Source organism: Indicator indicator, chromosome 4 (genome assembly GCF_027791375.1).
Source record: "Indicator indicator isolate 239-I01 chromosome 4, UM_Iind_1.1, whole genome shotgun sequence".
Taxonomy (NCBI): domain Eukaryota; kingdom Metazoa; phylum Chordata; class Aves; order Piciformes; family Indicatoridae; genus Indicator; species Indicator indicator.
Window position 1 is genome coordinate 13,205,368 of NC_072013.1, and position 18,639 is coordinate 13,224,006.

The 18,639-nt window shown below is 46.9% G+C and overlaps 1 protein-coding gene across 1 annotated transcript in view; it reads left to right on the forward strand.

Moving 5' to 3' along the window:
* Positions 1 to 997: 997 nt before the first annotated feature.
* The window catches only part of CD44 (CD44 molecule (Indian blood group)), a 43,628-nt gene continuing 25,986 nt past the window's right edge, over positions 998 to 18,639 (forward strand). The window contains exons 1-5 of the mRNA XM_054400271.1: positions 998 to 1,013; positions 7,154 to 7,319; positions 10,906 to 11,042; positions 12,300 to 12,371; positions 13,604 to 13,843. Of these exons, the coding sequence (XP_054256246.1) occupies positions 998 to 1,013; positions 7,154 to 7,319; positions 10,906 to 11,042; positions 12,300 to 12,371; positions 13,604 to 13,843 (631 nt within the window). The remainder of the gene's footprint in view (positions 1,014 to 7,153; positions 7,320 to 10,905; positions 11,043 to 12,299; positions 12,372 to 13,603; positions 13,844 to 18,639) is intronic.

An 18,639-nucleotide genomic window follows, 5' to 3' on the forward strand; every position in this document is an offset into this window, starting at 1 on the left:
CTCCTGGCCAGAGACCAGGGGAAGCTAATAGCTTCTCCCTCCCTGACCCCCACCCCCTTACCCTCTTGTACACAAAAGGGACAAGAGAAAGGAGCAAAGAGGGATATTTTGCTAGACTTAGCCAAAACAATGCAGCCAAGGTCAAGGAGAAGCCAGTTAGTATCTCCCAGCCCAAGGAAAGCAAGAAGAGACTAAATACTGTTTTGCACACCAGTTTAAGTCCTTTATCTCTTCCAATGGGATTGTTTAGCATTATTTTCCTTTTTACACCCAATGGTGATTTATTTTACTACTTTCTCTTCAAGATCTGTGAAAAAAAATTTAATGGCATAGCCTAAAACTGCCACAGTTCCCAGCATGTGCTTGCTGAAGTAACACAGACGTGGAGTCCCTATGAAGGGCTGGTGGAGAAAGGAGATCCTCCTGCTGCACTGTAGCCCTCTCTGGCTCCTGTCTGTATCCCCAGCTACTTCAGAGCCCACTTGGAGCACAGGGTTAGCATGGCTATGTCAGGACCTTTTACGTAGTGAACAGCATGCAGGGGAGTGAGGAAGCTGCTCTCTTGCTTACCTTTTCAGACCAAATTGCTAGGTACCCAAATAGAACTGGGTAGAACGTTGGCACAACTTCACACAGAGGTCTGTGCCTTTAGATCTGGGGAGAGGCATCTTCACTTTCTTGTTACCACACCCAGCTCCCAAGAATATGTTGTCTCTATTTATAGCAGGCATTCTTTGCAACAGTCAGGGAAATTTCTTTTGTCTTCCTGAACTTTACTGTCTTTAAAAGGCCAGGTGTGCAGAAAATTTCTCTTCCCTTGAATTATCAGCAAGCTAATAGGGATACATCTATGGTTTGTTTGGGTTTTGTTTTTTTTTTTCTCTCCCATGAACATTTCCAAGACTTGGAACAATTCCCTATGTCACATGTCAGTGAAAATAGGAAGGCTTGTAAAAATTGGCCTGGCTGATTTAAACCATCTCCTTGAATTGCAACCATGTCAACCTTCAAACGTAGCTTTCTTGGTTTATTTTATTTTTGTGCTAACTAATTAATTAAGCTTCAGAATTACAGGCAGTTTCAAACTGAAAAGTGAAAACCCCTTCTTTGGTTTTATTTCACACAATACCCATATGACCATGGATTTAACATTTCTTTGCTGCAAGAGTGGTCAGGCATTGGAACAGGCTGCCCAAGGAGGTGGTGGAGTCACTGTGCCTAGAGATGTTCAAAAACTGTGTTGACATGGCACCTGGGGACCTGGTTTGATGGCCATGGTGGTGCTGGGTTGAAGGTTGGAGCTGAGATTGTTCAGTCTGGAGAAGAGAAGGCTGAGGAGAGACCTCATTGCTCTCTACAGCTCCCTGAAAGGAGGTTGGAGTGAGGCTGGAGTTGGTCTCTTCTCCCAGGTAAGCAGAGATAGGCTTGAATGGGTTGAAGTTGTGCCAGGGGAGGGTTAGGTTGGACATTAGGAAAAACTTCTTTTCTGAGAGAGTGGTGAGGGGTTGGAACAGGCTGCCCAGGAAGGTGGTGGAGTCACCAGCCCTGGAGATGTTCAAGAAGCTGTAGATGTGGAGCTTCAGGACATGGTTTTAGTGGTCATGGTAGCTGGGTTAAGGCTGGACTTGATATTAGAGGGCTTTGCCTGCCTTAGTGATTCTATGAGTGGTTTATCCACAATTCCCCCCCCTCCCCCCCCCCTCCTCTCCCCTTGCTAAATCTAGAAGTGTATTTTCTACAAATCATTTCAGGTTTCACAGCTTGGCAACACCCCAAGGAAAGTATTTCATGTGATGGTTCCCAACAATCTGGAAAGACTTACTTTTACTATCACTGTTTGGAGAAGGCTCTCTTATGGTCTAAGGGGCTTGTTTCCAGGCTTGGTTCTCTACTTTCTGTGGAGAATGGTGGCTAGCAGAGCAAGGATGTCATGGGATGAAGCTGCACCAGGGGAAGTTTAAGTTGGATATGACGAAGCACTTCCTCACAGAGAGGCTGATTGGGCACTGGGATGGACTGCCCAGGGAGGTGGTGGAGTCACCATCACTGGAGGTCTCTAAGAAAAGGATGGATGTGGCACTTGGTGGCATGGGTTAGCTGATGTGGTGGTGTTAGGTCATAGGCTGGACTGGATGATCTCAGAGGTCTTTTCCAGCCTCAATAACTCTGTGATTCTGTGACTGGGAGAACAGGAAAACATCACCCAGACCCACTAAACGCTTGTAGATGTTGCTCATTTTTGGTCTGTTGGTAAAGGACTTCACCTTCACAGGTACATGCTTGCTTAGCTCAGATGGGTCCTGTGGAACTGAACTTCTCAGCTTTGATTAGTGTGGAATCACAGAATCACAGGATGTTAGGGATTGGAAAGGACCTCTGAAGATCACTGAGTCCACCCCCCCTGCCAGAGCAGGACCATAGAATTTAGCACAGGTCACACAGGAACACATCCAGACAGGGCTGGAAAGTCCCCAGAGAAGGAGACTCCACAATGTCTCTGGGGAGCCTGTTCCAGTGCTCACAGTGAAGAAGTTCCTCCTCATGCTGAGGTGGAACCTCCTGTGCTGGAGTTTCTATCCATTGCCCCTTGTCCTATCCCAGGGCACAACTGAGCAGAGCCTGTCCCTGTCCCTTCCCTCTTGACCCCCAGCCCTCAGCTATTGATAGACATTGATCAGATCCCCTCTCAGTCTTCTCCTCTCCAGACTGAACAACCCCAGGGCTCTCAGCCTCTCCTCACCAGCCTCTCACACCAGTTGAGAGTCCAGTTTCCCCAGCACTCTTCTCCTTTCCCCACCAAGCCCTGAGGGACTGAGGTACAGGTGTGTGGCAGTGCTGTCGACACGTGTCTGCGAGTGACTGCAGCTGGGCTTCAGTGAATCATTTTGCATAAGCTTGCAAGCAGCTAGCCAGTGGTTTTCATCACTGCTGCCCTGGGCTGCAGTCCAGCTTCTGACACAGAGGCAGAAGCCTCTCTATTCCCTTACTGCTCTCTGGGCTGGTAATGGTTTTAATGAATGGACTAAGGGCTGCTGCAGGGGTGGTGGAGTCCTCAGCAAACAGTGATGCCGCTCAGAGCTCTCTGCATTGTGGTCCGCGAGGTAATCCCTGAGTGGTGGTGTTGTAGTGCCAAGATGAGGGGAATGGGACTGTCATAGCACATCTGTTGACACAATGTCTTGGGTCCTGAAATGCTTCAGGAGTCCAATCCCATAGGAAATTGTGCACTCAGAGGGTATTTCCTCTCTTCTGGAGTAAAACATATTTTCTTAATGAGCCATAAATTAGTTTTCCTGAGAAACATTCGAAAAGTAAACACCGACTGTCTGACCTGAGAGCTGACTGCTGAACTCTCTGGCCCTACAGATGTTAGGGTTGGCATGGCCCAGTTTTTAGATCTGCCTGGAGAGCAGCCATGGTTCTGGAGGTTAATCCAGGGAGTGGAACATCTCCCTTATGAGGAGAGGTTGAGGGCTTTGTAGCTTGGAGAAGAGGATACTGAAGGGTGACCTCATTGCTGTTGATAAAGATGTGCAGGGTGAGTGCCCAGAGGATGGAGCCAGGCTCTGCAGGGTGATGCCCAATGACAGCACAAAGGGCACTGGGTGGAAGATGAGACATAGGAAGTTCCATGGAAATAGGAGGAAAAAATTTTTCACTGTGAGGGTTGAGAGAACATTGGAACAGGCTGCCCGGGGGGTTGTGGCGTTTCCTTCTCTGGAGACTTTCCAAACCCACCTGAATGCATTCCTGTGCAGACTACCCTAAGTGATCCTGCTCTGGCAGGGGGTTTGGACCTGATGATCTCTGGAGGTCCCTTCCAACCTCTGATACACTGTGACACTGTGAGACAGGTGTTAATTTGTTCCCAAGGCACCACTTGTCACTACCCTATTAACAGCGTGCATTAAAGCAGGTGCTAATCTCCCAAATGAAGCTATCAGTGCTAAGCTAATGGTGGTTCCTGTTTGGAACTGTCACCAGGAGACTGAATAACCTCTGATGATAAGGAAACTTTGGCTTATCTGCCTAGATCTTGAAATCTGCTCAATAAACCTAGAACCAAGTTCTTACAGGAGGAGGCAAAACTATGCTTCACTAAAGCAAACAGCGAATGAAAGCTATCTGCACCATCAATCCCCCTCTTCCCCCCCCCCCCCTGTCCTCGTTTCCAGACCAGATTTATCACATCTTGGTGGCCTACCAACATCTTGAACCCACAAACTGAAAAGGAAAATCCCCACGAGTGCAGCACGCCACCGTTTCCTGGTTGCCATGAACTGCAGACGGTGGTTTTACCAAGAAGTTCTGTTAACAGACTTGAATCTAACTATTCTGCTACAAGTTTTGCTTTAAAGGGGGCAGAGGTTTTTGGTTTGGGTTTGGGGTGTTTTGTTTTGGTTCTTTTTTCTTTTTTTCCTCCCTCCTTTTGCAAATTTTCCATTCAAAATCGACTCCAATGGGAAGAGTTTGCATGAATCAGTGTTACTCATTATGTGTAAGGGTGGAAATAGAGCTTGCACCTGGCTTCCCACTGTGACAACTTCTAACAAGCCCCTAGCATTAATAATCAGGGTGTAACTCACACTTTCATGCAAGAACAATGCTCTTTAGACTGTCTCAGCCAATTCCATTGCACCTCCAAGAGGCTCTAGCTAGCAAATTGTCTGCAGAGCCTGAAGTTAGTGGTTTTGACTGCAAAGTGTACTCATTGATCCTGGGTTAGATACATGAATGGTGGAGAAGGGCCTGCATGCAGCTGCTGGAGACAGGGCACCAGAAATCTCAGGAAAGGCAGGGAGAGGTGACTTGTGTGAAAGTTAATCTCTGTGCTCATAACCCCCGGGCTCAGGGGCATTCCGTGGCTTTGCGCTGAGTCACCCAAGTCTCATGATCTGGGTGAGATTAATGATGATGACCTCTGGTGCTTTTTGCCTCATTTGTGAGCTGCTGTTAAACACTTCAGTGGCAGAAGGGAAGGTTTGGGTGCTGCTTGCACTTCTACTAAGTCCACTTTGAGTCAGCTCCTTTGAAACTTCAAAAGAGTGGAAGGGATCTGTAATAGTTTGACGCCACAGTGTGAGTTTTGCATTGCCTCATCTCTTGAGCCAAAGTACAAAAATCCATCTTTTGCATCACTGTGCCAGAGCCAGCTAAGTAACACTGACATAAGCTTAATGGATTTGACCTTCCTGTGTTATGGGAAAAGGTGGAACATGTATTTAGACTTGGATGTGGCAATTGTGTTTCTTTCTTAACTCAAAATTAGTCTATAAGCATCACTGTGGAGGGGAAAAAAATAATCATAGAATTGTTAGGGTTGGAAGGGACCTCAAGGATCAGCCAGTTCCAACCTCCCTGCCATGGCCAGGGACACCTCACACTAGATCAGGGTGCCCAGAGACACATCCAGCCTGGCTGCAAAAACCTCCAGGAATGAGGCTTCCACCACCTCCCTGGGCAACCTGTTCCAGTGTCTCACCACCCTCATAGGGAGGAAATTCTTCCTCACATCCAATCAGCATCTACCCATTTCTAGGTTTTTCTGCATCCCACCCCCCCCACCCCCACCCCCCAAGTCCTACCACTCCCTGACACCCTAAAAAGTCCCTCCCCAGCTTTCTTGTAAGCCCCCTTCAGATACTGGAAGGTGACAATAAATCAAAGCGTTAATTTAAACCCCATCTTTTACTCTTGAGCATTATTGTATCGATGTGACTTAGAAATATTTTTATTATTCGGTTTAAGAGTCTCCCTTGGGTGGACATTAAAACCTGAGACCAGAAAGCAAACCCTCTGGCTTCCCCGCAGCTCTGGGCAGCAGGCTCTGCACCTCTGTTTTGCCATTTCAAGGAGGTGCTAATCGCTGCAATCACAGAGAGGTTGCTGGGTTCCCACAGGCTGCTTCGGCTGTGAAGCCTTGTGTGAGTTTTTGGCACCGCTGGAGCCCTTCTTCCACACTCCCTGCTTCACGACCAGAGTCTGCACTACCAACAATTTTAATAGTGGGTGTAGCAGATACCATCAAATCGAACACAAAGCCTGCTGTCTCAGCCTCTAGGGCAAAGTGCCCACTGATGGGATGGCCTCAAAACCAGTTTTGAGATTTGGGTTGCCACGTTTTTGCCCTGGACACCCAGCTGACATGAGGCTCCCTGGGAGCCTTGGTCCTCCTGCATGTGCCTGCAGTGCAGCTGAGCTTTAACAAGGCCAAGTGCTGGGTCCCGCGCTCGGGGCACAAGAACCACACAAACACTCCAGGCTGGAAACTGTCTGGTGGAAAAAGACCTGGGGGTGCTGGTAGACAGCCAGCTGAGCATGAGCTGGCAGTGTGCCCAGGTGGCTAAGCAGGCCACCAGCATCCTGGTCTGGATCAGGAATGGTGTTGCCAGCAGGACCAGGGAAGTGAGTGTGTCCCTGTACTGGCCACTGGTGAGGCCACACCTCAAATACTGGGTTCAGTTTTGGGTTCTTCAATCCAAGAAGGACACTGAGGTGCTGGAGTGTGTCCAGAGAAGGGTGAAGGATCTGGAGAACAGGGCTGGTTATGAGTGAAATATTTTTGTTTTCAAAATACATTTCAACATTCTGGTGGTTTTGCAGTCACAGGTGGCCTCCAAGCCAACTTCACAATGCATTTGTATCTTCTGCATTTTATTGTCAGCTCAACAGCACACCAAACCCTGCTGTGTTGCTGGTTTTGGAAAGGCAGAAGGGTTGGCTTGTGTCTCAGTCCAAAGAAGGGAGGTGTGAAGGAGGTGACTGAAAGTGCTGATGTTCTTCCCCCATGATTGGGTAGCTGCTGTTTGTGCACTGAAAGCACCACACCTCACGGGCTCACAGGATGTTAGAGGTTGGAAGGGACCTCTGGAGATCACTGAGTCCAGCCCCCCTGCCAGAGCAGGACCAGAGAATCCAGCACAGGTCACACAGGAATGCATCCAGATGGGTCTTGAAAGCCTCCAGAGAAGGAGACACCACAACCTTTCTGGGCAGCCTGTTCCAGTGCTCCGGGACCCTCGTGCTGAGCTGGAACCTCCTGTGCTGGAGTTGATATCCATTGCCCCTTGTCAGTAAATCATTTCCAGGTCTTTGGTGAAGCAGGCAGCCCAGCAATCAGTAACCAATTTCTTTTCCTCTCCTTTGGGAACAGAATTCAACATCACTTGCAGATACGGAGGAGTTTTTCACGTGGAGAAGAACGGCCGCTACAGCCTCACACGATCCGAAGCCATCAAGCTCTGCAGAGCTCTCAATAGCACCTTGGCAACACTACAGCAGGTGGAGAAAGCAAATGAGCTTGGATTTGAAACTTGCAGGTAAAGAAATTATGGGGGGCAGGGGGAGGGAAAGAACATATCACGACAGGGAGTGATAATTACAGCAGACTTCATGTGGCTGTTAATTAGATGGCCACGTCAGTCCGTAGGTTACACTCTGTGAGGAACAAAACATCTTCCTCTGTGTGCATGGTTCCAGTACCAAATAAGACCTTGACTGCATATGCTTTCTACCAATTATCTTTCAAAAAACATAGCCTCTTACAGAGAAAATATAAAGACAGCAAAAGATTGACAGTGTAATAAACTCCTGATGGAGATCACAGAATGTTAGGGGTTGGAAGGGACCTCAAAAGCTCATCCAGTCCAACCCCCTTGCCAGAGCAGGAGCACCTAGAGCAGGTCACACAGGAACACATCCAGGTGGGTTTTGAATAACTCCAGAGAAGGAGATTCCACAACCCCCCTGGGCAGCCTGTTCCAGTCTTCAGTCACCCTCACAGAGAAAAACTTTTCCTCCTGTTTCCATGGAACTTCCTATGCCTCAACTCCCACCACTGCCCCTTGTGCTGGCATTGAGCACCACCCAGCAGAACCTGGCTCCAGCCTCTGGGCACTCATCCTGCACATCTTTATCAACATGACTGAGGTCACCTCTCAGGCTCCTCCTCTCCAAGCTACAGAGCCCTCAGCTCCCTCAGGCTCTCCTCATGAGGAAGATATTCCACTCCCCTAATCATTTTTTGTGGCTCTCTGATGGACTCTTTCAAGCAGTTCCTTGAGCTCCTTCTTGAACTGAAGGGTCCAGAACTGAACAAGATATTCCAGATGTGGCCTCACCAGGGCATAGCATAGGGGCAGGAGAATAGACGTACTGATGACACCCCTTCTAACCCACCCAGAATGGCATTGGCCTCCTTGACCACAACAGCACATTACTGGCTCATGGTCATCATTCCATCCACTAGGACCCCCAGGTCTTTTTCCCCTTTACTGCTCTCCAATAGGTCAGATCCCAACCTATCCTGGTCCATGGAGTTTTTCTTTCCCAGGTGCAAGACTCTCCCCTTGCCCTTGTTGAATTTCATTCAATTTCTCCCTGCCCAGCTGTCCAGCCTAAGTCTGGCTGAATGGCAGCACAACCCCCTGGTGTGTCAGCCACTGCTCCCAGTTTGGTGTCATCAGCAAACTTGCTGACAGTGCCCTCTGTTCAGGTCCTGCTGTATCACTCATTGGTAAGATAAGTGTGTGAAAATTATTGATGATTTTGATGAGCTGATGTAAGGTCAAAGACTGAAGGTTGTATATCCATAGAGGGAACTCTGTGTGTCCTCCAGAAACAGCAGAAAGCATGAAGTGGTGCAGAGAGGGATGAGCTCTTGATATCCCAGTGGAAAAAAAAAGTCCACAGTATTACTGTGCTCTTCACAGGATCCCAGAATGGTTCAGGCTGGAAGGGACCTCAGAGATCATCCATTCCGACCTCCTGCCATGGGCAGGGACACCTTTCAACTAGACTTAGATGCTCAAGGCCTCATCCAACCTGACCTTGAACACCCTCAGGGAGGAGGCAGCCACAGCTTCCCTGGGCAGCTTGTTCCAGAGTGTCACCACCCTCATCCTGAAGAATTTCCTCCTCAGCTCCAGTCTAACCCTGCTCTCCCTCAGCTTCAAACCATTCCCCTTGTCCTGTCTCTAGACACCCTGAGGAAAGTCCCTCTGCAGCCTTCCTGTAGGATCCCTTCAGGCACTGGAAGGCATCTCTAAAGTTCCCCTGGAGCCTTATCCTCTCCAGGCTGAACACCCCCAGCTCCCCCAGCCTGTCCTCATAGCAGAGATGCTCCAGCCCTTGGATCATCTTTGTGGCTTCTTCTGGATTCACTCCAACAGCTCTGTGTCTTTCTTATGCTGTGTCTTTCAACTGGAGGCAGTATTTGAGGTGGCCACACTCTTTTTGATTCAGCCCAGGATGTGATTTGCCTTCTGTGCAAATCTTATAATCTGAGAGTGGAGAAGTTTCAGAAACAGCCATAAAAATGATGGAAAAAAAAAAATAACCAAACCACATTGTCAAGTGACTTAATTACCCTCTGTAATTTATGATGCACAGGGCAACAAATGTGGATAACACAGATTCCACTTTAGCAAAAAGAAAAAAAACAACAAACCTCACTACAGCAAGAGACTGGAAGCTGGGTAAAAGAAAATCAAGTGAGCACTAATACAGCAAAACACATAAGGATAGTAATTAGCTGAATCACCCCAGAGGGGTGACAGCAGATCCTTTGACACACCAAAATGTCATCAAGAGCAAATATTTTTGCCCAAACAGTACCCAAGCTGGGAGGTTTCTGTGGTTTGTAAATCCATCAGACTGGAGTATCATCTGGTCTTGTTTTACCAAGCAAAGAATGCAGTTATTGTGAGAATCATTCTAAACATCCAGCTGCAGAGAGGAGATGGAACTTAACAGCTGTGACTTTGAAGTTCAACCTGTCCTTTTAGAAGATCAGATAACACAGATTTGTTCTCTCTACATCTCATGCTCCCTGCGGCTCCCTGAAAGGAGGTTGGGTCTCTTCTCCCAAGGAACAAGTGATAGGACAAGAGGAAATGGCCTCATGTTGCAGCAGGGAAGGCTTAGATTGGACATTGGAAGAAACTTCCTCACTGAAAGGGTTCTCAAAGACTGGAAGAGGCTGCCCAGGGCAGTGGAGGAGTCCCCATCCCTGAAGGGGTTTAAAAGCCGTGGAGATGTGGTGCTGAAGGGTATGGTTCAGTGATTACCTGCCAGTGCTGGGTTAACAGCTGAGTTTGATAAGGTCTCTTCCAACTCAAAATGATTTTATGCGGGTAAACCATTATAGAACTGAAGTAAATGTCAGTAGATTTTCAACTTTATTGCAATCTAAAATAAAGGGCAAATATGTAGAAACAGGATTTACCTTCTCACTGACTGGAGTAGAAAAGTTCAGTGGACGTTTCTCCAAAATGGTAAGCCTTCGATTCCAGTACTGTAAGAAACACTCCTGGCAGCAGAGCTGCTTACAACTATTTCCTGTGAATGATTCTGTTCCAGTTTAGTCAGTGGTGTTTTCCTTTTTGAGTGCCTAATGCATGAATGTTCATTCCTACTGGCTTGCAAACCCGTGAGAATTGAATAAACCACAGACTCACAGAATGTTAGGGGCTGGAAGACACCTCCAGAGATCATCCAGTCCAACTCCCCTGCCAGAGCAGGAGCACCCAGGGCTGGTCACACAGGAACACATCCAGGTGGGGTTGGAGAATCCCCAGAGAAGGAGACTCCACAACCTCTCTGGGCAGCCTGCTCAAGGGCTTCAGCACCCTCACAGTCACAAAGTTTTCCCTTCTGTTCCTGTGGCACCTCCTCTGCTCCAGCTTGCCCCCAGTGCCCCTTGTGCTGTCCTTGGACATCCCTGAGCAGAGCCTGGCTCTGTCCTCCCCTCACTGCCCTGCACATCTTCATCCCCAGCAATGAGGGCAGCCCTCAGGCTCCTCTGCTCCAAGCTCCAGAGCCCCAAGCTCCCTCAGCCTGTCCTCACAGGGAGATGTTGCACTGCTGTGGTAGGTAACAGGGTGTGTTTCCCTCTGCTCCTGGCAGGTATGGTTTTGTGGTGGGGCACATTGTTCTCCCACGGATCAAGCCCTATCACCTGTGTGCAGCAAATTACGTCGGCGTTTACAAGCTGCCCGCCAACGCCACGGGGCGCTACGACGCCTACTGCTACAACGGGACAGGTACGTCTGTGCTGTGGGGGCTGGGGCCTCAGGGAATGGTTTGGGAGGAAGGGACCTTCAAGATCATCCTGTTCCCACCCCCTGCCATGGGCAGGGACGCTTCACACCAGCCCAGGTTGCTCAAACCTCATCCAGCCTGGCCTTGGACACCTCCAGGGAGGTCTCCTGGGCTCCTTTCAGAGCAGGGTGTAACAATGTGAGAGCTGAAATCCTCATCCCACACTGACAACAACCAGGCTAGCTCAGTCTGGAAGCAAATGAAAGCTGTATTTACAGGCAAACCTACAATCTATTATGAAATGCAACAAATATGTACAAATACACACTATTCACAACATTTACAAATAGGTACAATCAACAGAAAAAGCACAACCAAGCCCTCTTTGCTTCTCCCAGGGGGCTTCCCCCCTCAGCCAGAAGGAATCTCCCCAGGCCTCCCTGGCAGAAGGCAGAGAGTCAAGCAGCAAAGAGGCTGTTAGGCTTAGCTTGTCAAGGCCAGGATGTTATCTTCAGCCAGAAAAGAAGCAGCAGCAGACAGAAGCCCAGCAAGCAAGCTGAGACTGCCCAACTCCCCAGCCTTGTTTAGAGTAGAGGTTCTTAAACATTTCTCTCTCTCCAATGGAAGTGTTTAGAACAATCATCATTTTGCTTTCTTACACCCAATAGTGATTATTTACATTCTTTAACTTTCTCTGCTTGAACTTTGTGAAGAAAAATGAAAAAGACAGTCTTAAAGCCATCACACAGGGCCAGGGGGTTTTGTGCTGTTTCTATTAATTGTATATATTTGTCAATAAATAGTGTATATTTGTACATATTCATTGTATTCCATTGTAGATTATAGTTTTTGCTTGTAAAATACAGTCCCATTTGCTTCCACGTTGGGCTGGTCTGGTATTGTTAACATGGGGAGAAGGTTTCAACCCACCACAGGCCATCCACAATCTCCCTGGGCAACCTGTTCCAGTGTCTCCCCACCCTCACTGGAAAGAATTTCTTCCCCATCTCCAGTCTCAATCTGCCCTCCTCAAGCTTAAAGGCATTGCCCCTTGTCCCTGTAAGCCAAGTTTAGTGGAGAGGCGTCCCTGCCTATGGAAGGGAGGTTGGAGTAGATGAGCTCTGAGGTCCACCTTCTAGCCTAGGCTGTGTTAGGATTGTCCACATCTGAAGCTGATGGTTTGGGATTGTGTGCAACCAACGTGTGATGTTTTGCTCAATTTCCTCAAACGAGTGTTTTCTGTTTTCCTTCTTTTCCAGAAACAAGGAACCAGACATGTGAGCCTGTTGAAAGCCTGGATGCTTCTTTCCTCTCTGATCAGGATGAAATAGGTACTGTATTGAACAGAAAAACTTGCCACTTGCTTTAGGACCTGGTTATCTTTTTTTTTTTTTTTTTTTACATCAACAACTGCTAGTATGAAAAATCAAACAGAAGTCAAGAGGTGCTGCACAGCAATTAAAGCCATTAGTCATTTGTCATAAGTCTGCTGGATCCTGGCTTTTCTCAAGGTGCTACCAAATTTTTTTTTTTTTTTTTGGTAGGTGTTTGACAATTTTTAGCAGTTCAGGGCTACTAATTCCTTCTTTAACATGTAGGGCTTTGCTTAAAACCTTTCTACATCTTAACATTTCTGCACCTCGTTTGGGCTGCTGCATAGAAAAGCAGCTGGAAGTGGGAGAAAATTCTCATAATGAATTTGTGAGGGGCTTGAAATTAACCCCCAGCTAATTTGGAGAACTACCTCCCCCAAAATTAAAATTGCCAAACCAGCTCAGAAGGCTTTGGAAGCAAATGAATCTCTATTTACGAGCAAACTACAATCTAGAAATATGAAATGCAATGAATATGTACAAAATATACAACATATGTACATTGTATAGATACATTTACAATTTATAAACAACACAGAAACTCCTCAGACCCACCTGGATGGATCCAGGGGACCTGTCACCTCTTTCCCCACTCACTCCCTCCTTTTCTGTTACCTCACACAGTAGTCAAAACAGAGATACCCTGGAAAGGCCATGGGAGAGAGAGAAGTTGCAAGCAGATACAACAGGAGAAGAGAGAGCAAGAACTGTTTCTGCCTCTGCTCTATATCCCCACTAGCAATCCAACGAATTCTATAGACCTTGTCATCATTTTTCTTTTGCTTCCAATGCTCATTTATTTTACTTTCATTCTTTGCAGTCAGGATCTAGGCTGGAGTTCCCCCTTCAAACTGCAACCAAATTATTTGTCCCAAGTTCTGAAGTTCTGATTGACTTTACAGAGGTCAGGATTTTATGTTCACGCTTAAGTTAAGCTGTCTGACCAAGATCCCAAAATACTTGATGCAGAGCAGGCCCTATGTATTTGACACATACCTACACTGGTATGGATAATGCCTGCATGGCGATGTATGAGCTGGATAGGTCAGGGAGGATGGCACAAAGGTATGACCTGGTGTTCATTCACAACTATCGCTTCCTTTGTCTGACTGAAGTTGCTTAGTGTGACTTAAACACAGCTCTGTAGCTCCCTGATATCCATCAGCTCTTTCCTTCTCTCCTCCCAACAGTCATCGACAATGCAGACGGCTCCCGTTACAACGCCGACGGCACCCGCCACGGCGGAGAATCCTTGACCTCAGGTGGGGATGAGGACAATGTAGGTAGTGGATTGACACATGACACAACGCCCATGGATGCTTCCATCCGGAGATCCAGCCCATCATATTATGGAAGCGTGACTCCAGCCTCACAGCTGCCAGACCATTCTTCAGGCGGGGGTGAAAAGGACATTCCTATCAGATATTTTGGTAAGTGCCCTGGGTTTACACTGCCACCTCTGGAATAACTGAGTGAAGGTACAGGATCACAGAATCACAGAATGCCAAGGGCTGGAAGGGACCTCCAAAGGTCATCCAGTCCAACCCCCCTGCCATAGTAGGAGTACCTAGAGCAGATCACACAGGAACACAGCCAGGCAGGGCTTGAATATCTCCAGGGAGGGAGACTCTACAACCCCCCTGGGCAGCCTGTTCCAGGGTTCTCTCACTCTCACAGGGAAAAAGTTTTTCCTCCTGTTTCCATGGAACTTCCTATGCCTCAGCTCCCACCCATTGCCCCTTGTACTGTCATTGGGCATCACCCAGCAGTGCCTCTGGGCACTCACCCTTTATATCTATATCAACAGCAATGAGGTCACCTCTCAGGCTCCTTCTCTCCAAGCTACAGAGCCCTCAGCTCACTCAGTCTCCCCCCATAAGGAAGATCTTCCACTCCTATTATCATCTTTGTGGCTCTGTGCTGGACTCTTTCAAGCAGTTCCCTGAAGTCCTTCTTGAACTGAGGGCTCCAGAACTGGACACAATACTCCAGATATTGTGAGAGAATGAGAAGCACCATCTCTAACTGGTATCCTAGAGAGGAAAAAGGAGAGTGTGTGTCTTTGAAAGAAAGCAGCAGCATTCAGAATGTCTAAGGACACTTTGGATTGTAGGGGAATAGAAAGCAGCCACTGATCAGCACAGTTTCCCAGAGAAACCTTCCCAGGGATTTGAGAAGAGATGGTTCTAAGAATTTGCACTTGTTCTTATTGTTTGTTTCACTGAGGGCTCAACAACATATCTAGCAGTCAACACAGAGGTTAGTCAGGTTGATATTAAATAAGAATAAGAAAGAGGAGCTTACAGCAGAGGTGATTTCTCTTTGCACCAGCGCAGGAGGTATTTGTGCTGCAACGCATCACGGAGCGTTCAGAGAGAGAAAAGTCTCCAATTTAAATGTTATTGATATCTCCTTCCTTTAGGTGGTAAAGCCAAATTCTGTTTTCATGATGCCCTCCCAAATCCAAATGCCACACTGCTTTCTCAGGCTTGCTGCAGGGTAGCAAATCAGTGAATTGCAGCACCTTGCCCGTGCCTGGCTTCCTTAGGAGGGTGGCACAGGTTTGATCTCAGCTTTTGTGTTCCTGGTGTGGCTGAAGTGCTCAGAGGTCTGAAAGACCAACTCCTGTTGAACCTAGCGGATACAAATATAATTCCTCCTCCAAGTACAGTAAAGTTTACTGCCTGACCTCTGACTACAGGCTTTTTAGCAAATCACCAATAACTTAGCAGTGAAGGATGCCAGTAGCTTGCATCACTACCCTTAATAAATACCAAAATTAAGGGAGATGGGGGGAGGAGAAAAGGAAGAGGAAGGGAAAGAAAAGAAAAGGAAAGAAAGAAGAGCAGAAGCATTGGGATTATAAAATCATCATGAAAGGTAAACCCAAAGATTCTCTTCCTAAGAAACTCAGGTTGGAAGCATTGCCCAGGGTGTGTGGCAGGTATTTCAGCTGCTTGCCATGACCACTCTTCCCAACCCCTCTTAGATGCAGAGTTTAGATTTTTTTTTTTTTTTACTAAATCTCAGAATACACCTCAGCAGAAGGGAATACAAACAGCTTCTGGAATCCCTAGAATCCCTGTCCAGGTGGTATAGGGATGCAACTGGAGCTTGTAGCACATGAACAGATCACTTCCAGGACATTCATAGAATCATAGAATTGTTGTGACTAATACACACTGCTCTTGAGATAGCTTGGCTTGGTGATATCTTCACTATGGCTCCTTGGGGGTGAATTATGTGAAGAACCTAGTCTGCATCTTTCTCCTCTCTTGGACCACTGAATGAAGGAATGAAGCTTCCTGTACAGAATAACTGAAGTGGTTGTGAGTTATGAGTCTCACCTCAGTTAATGCAATAGTAATGATCCATCCCTCACCATACAGGTGATGAAGTTTCTCCTGTGTCATCTGCCTTCCCTTTGGTGACAGCAACTGATGACTCCCCTGGCAGAGCTGCTGGACCATATCCTGCGAGTACCAGTAAGATTTATGTATTATCTGTATGCATTAAAACTGCTTTCTCCTTCTAGCAGGACATTCTGGTAAGTGGTGAAGTGTTTCCAGTTCTTGCCAGCCTGCTTAACTTCCGTCTCTGGGACAGGGGGAGCAGAACCAACTACTCTTTGTTTACTTCCATACTTAAGGATGAGTTTAGAAAGATTGCTGGTTTGTGTTTCCCACTGCCTTTTTTTTTTTTTTTTTTGCCACTCCTCTTTGCTCCGTGAGGAACCACAAATGAGTGCAACCACCTATCACTTACCTCAATTTATTCCTGATGGAGGGAAGGGCAGTTTTGTCCATCTTTGGTGAAAGTGCATGTTTCTAATACGTTTGTCTCTGTGAATGTGGGTGATCCACCTGGAGACCATTGCCTCACTCACCAAAGCAGCCAAGAGGCAGTTCCAAGTGCCAAGCCACTTTGCACTGCAAGAACTACTTTGGTCCTTCTTGTTGGCAATTTGCATGAGAACAAAAAACCAAAACCAAAACGACTGGGGCTTGTGGTGGCTCCACAGGCCTCCAGGGCTCAAAAGACCAGCAGCCATCTCTCTGCTTTGTCCTTAAGGAGCTGCACTGAGTGGGGAAAAGGATTTGTGGTGTTTTTTCTCGGGTACGTAGAACAGAGCAGCTACAGCGAATAGGAAACTTTCCAAACCATCTCACCCGTGTTGGGGTGGAACTGTATCTGGGTTCACTCTGGTCCTTAAGTTTAGAGTGAAAATGATCTTTGCCTCTTAGAGTGAAGCTGGAGGGAGGGCATTTGAATTATACAGAGGAGCTCTGCAGAGGCGTGCTGTAATAAAGACTGCACTGACTGAAGTCAAAATTTCTTCCTGCTGACTCTTTTATTCCCACCATGGAAGCCTGCCATAGGATTTTGCTTTCCTGAGCGTGGGCTGCTGCTAAATGATCCAATAGCCTGTGTGACTGAGAGGAACAGTGTCCTTCTTCCTGCATTTGGAAACCACAAGCTAGAATCAAAGTGAGTGGATGTCTGCTGCACTGCGAGGCAGAAATCACTCAGCCAAACTGCTTGGCTGGGAGGATGTGAAGGTTTGGTAACAACTTCACGTAGATGTTAGAAAGAAATATCAGGCTAACCTTCCCCTAGGCTTTGAAAGCAAGTAGAGATTTTTCTGCTGCTTGTTTCAAGTGAAGGGCTTTACTCCCAAGCGTTGCCTGTGAAGGGGAAGGAAGTCCCACCTGCTAACAGTGGGGACTTTGCCTGATTGACTTTGGTGGTGACTTTTCCTCCACAGCTGCTTACTTTTAACTGTGAGTGTGAATTAATGCTTCCTTGTGCAGACATTTCTGCACCCATTGCAAAACTGTCTGCAGCCTTGCTAGGCAGGAAAGCTTCTGGGGTTTTGTTATTGATCCTACATGTTGATATCCCTTCCTTTTGAGAATGGTTCTGTCTCATGGGCATGACTATTTCAGTGAGAGAAAACTAGAGGTATTGAAGACTTTAAAAGATCAAAACAACTTGCAGAGCCATGTAACCAAAGGTGTCAGTACTGATAGATGTGTATGACAGCAACTGTGGCATTGGCATGATTGATTATTGGGGTAGGATGGATTGATTGGTTGATTCCCTGGAGTAAAAAGATTCTAAACGTGCTGCACCTGGGCTTTCCTGGCAGGTTTAGCTATTACTTAGCAACACTACCACTTGTAAAGCCACACAGACCCATTTAATTTCATTTTACTGAGTAATACAGCACTCTGTTCACAAGTCACCTATCTCCACCAGAAATCATCAAATATTCAGCAGCACAGGAGAAAGTTACATAGAGAGCAAGGAAAAAAAAAAAGAAGATAAACCCATGCCCCAATGTCTACATTTATATTGTGCAAGAGTGAAGGCTCACTGAAATATCCTGGCCAGAAATTGATTTCCCAGAGAAAAATCCCACAGAGAGGAAAATTAAGAATTAAGTAAAAAAAAAATTAAAAACAAAATTTAAAAACTTGTTTGGCAAAACACCTTCAGCTAGATGGCTGAAAACACAGAAAATGAGCAATAAAACTAGGGGGTCTCCATGTAGGGGCTGGGAGGGGTTGATCCTTAGAACTCTGATTCCTGTATGTTGTAGGTTAAAGGGAAATCAAGAGTTAATTAGCATAACCTTAAGGAAAAGTCCTCCAGAAGCTAGAGAGTCCCAGGGGATGGGCAGTTCATCCCAGGATATTGTAATCTATTATTCTATTCCATTTTCCTGTACTTCTCTATTTAAGGGAGTGTATAGCCAAAGCTCTCCTCTCCCTCTCCCTCTCCCTCTCCCTCTCCCTCTCCCTCTCCCTCTCCCTCTCCCTCTCCCTCTCCCTCTCCCTCTCCCTCTCCCTCTCCCTCTCCCTCTCCCTCTCCCTCTCCCTCTCCCTCTCCCTTTTCCTCTTCCTCTTCCTCTCCTCTCCTCTCCCCTCTCCTTTCTCTCTCCTCTCCTCTCCTCAATATCTTTTCTCTCCTTTTTGTCCTGGTCAGCTCATGCCTCAGAACTAGGATACTGTGTCTTGCATTTGGATGTGGTGCTTGGGGATATGGTTTAAGGGGTGAACTTTGTAGAGTAGGGTTCACAGCTGGACTTGGTGATCCTGAGGCTCTTTTCCAACCTGAATATTTCTGTGATTCTGTGATTTGTTTCCTGTGCTTTTCAATATTGCACAAAAAAAAAAAAAAATATCCAAACTGGCATCTTTGATGTTATTTTTCAAGGGGTTTC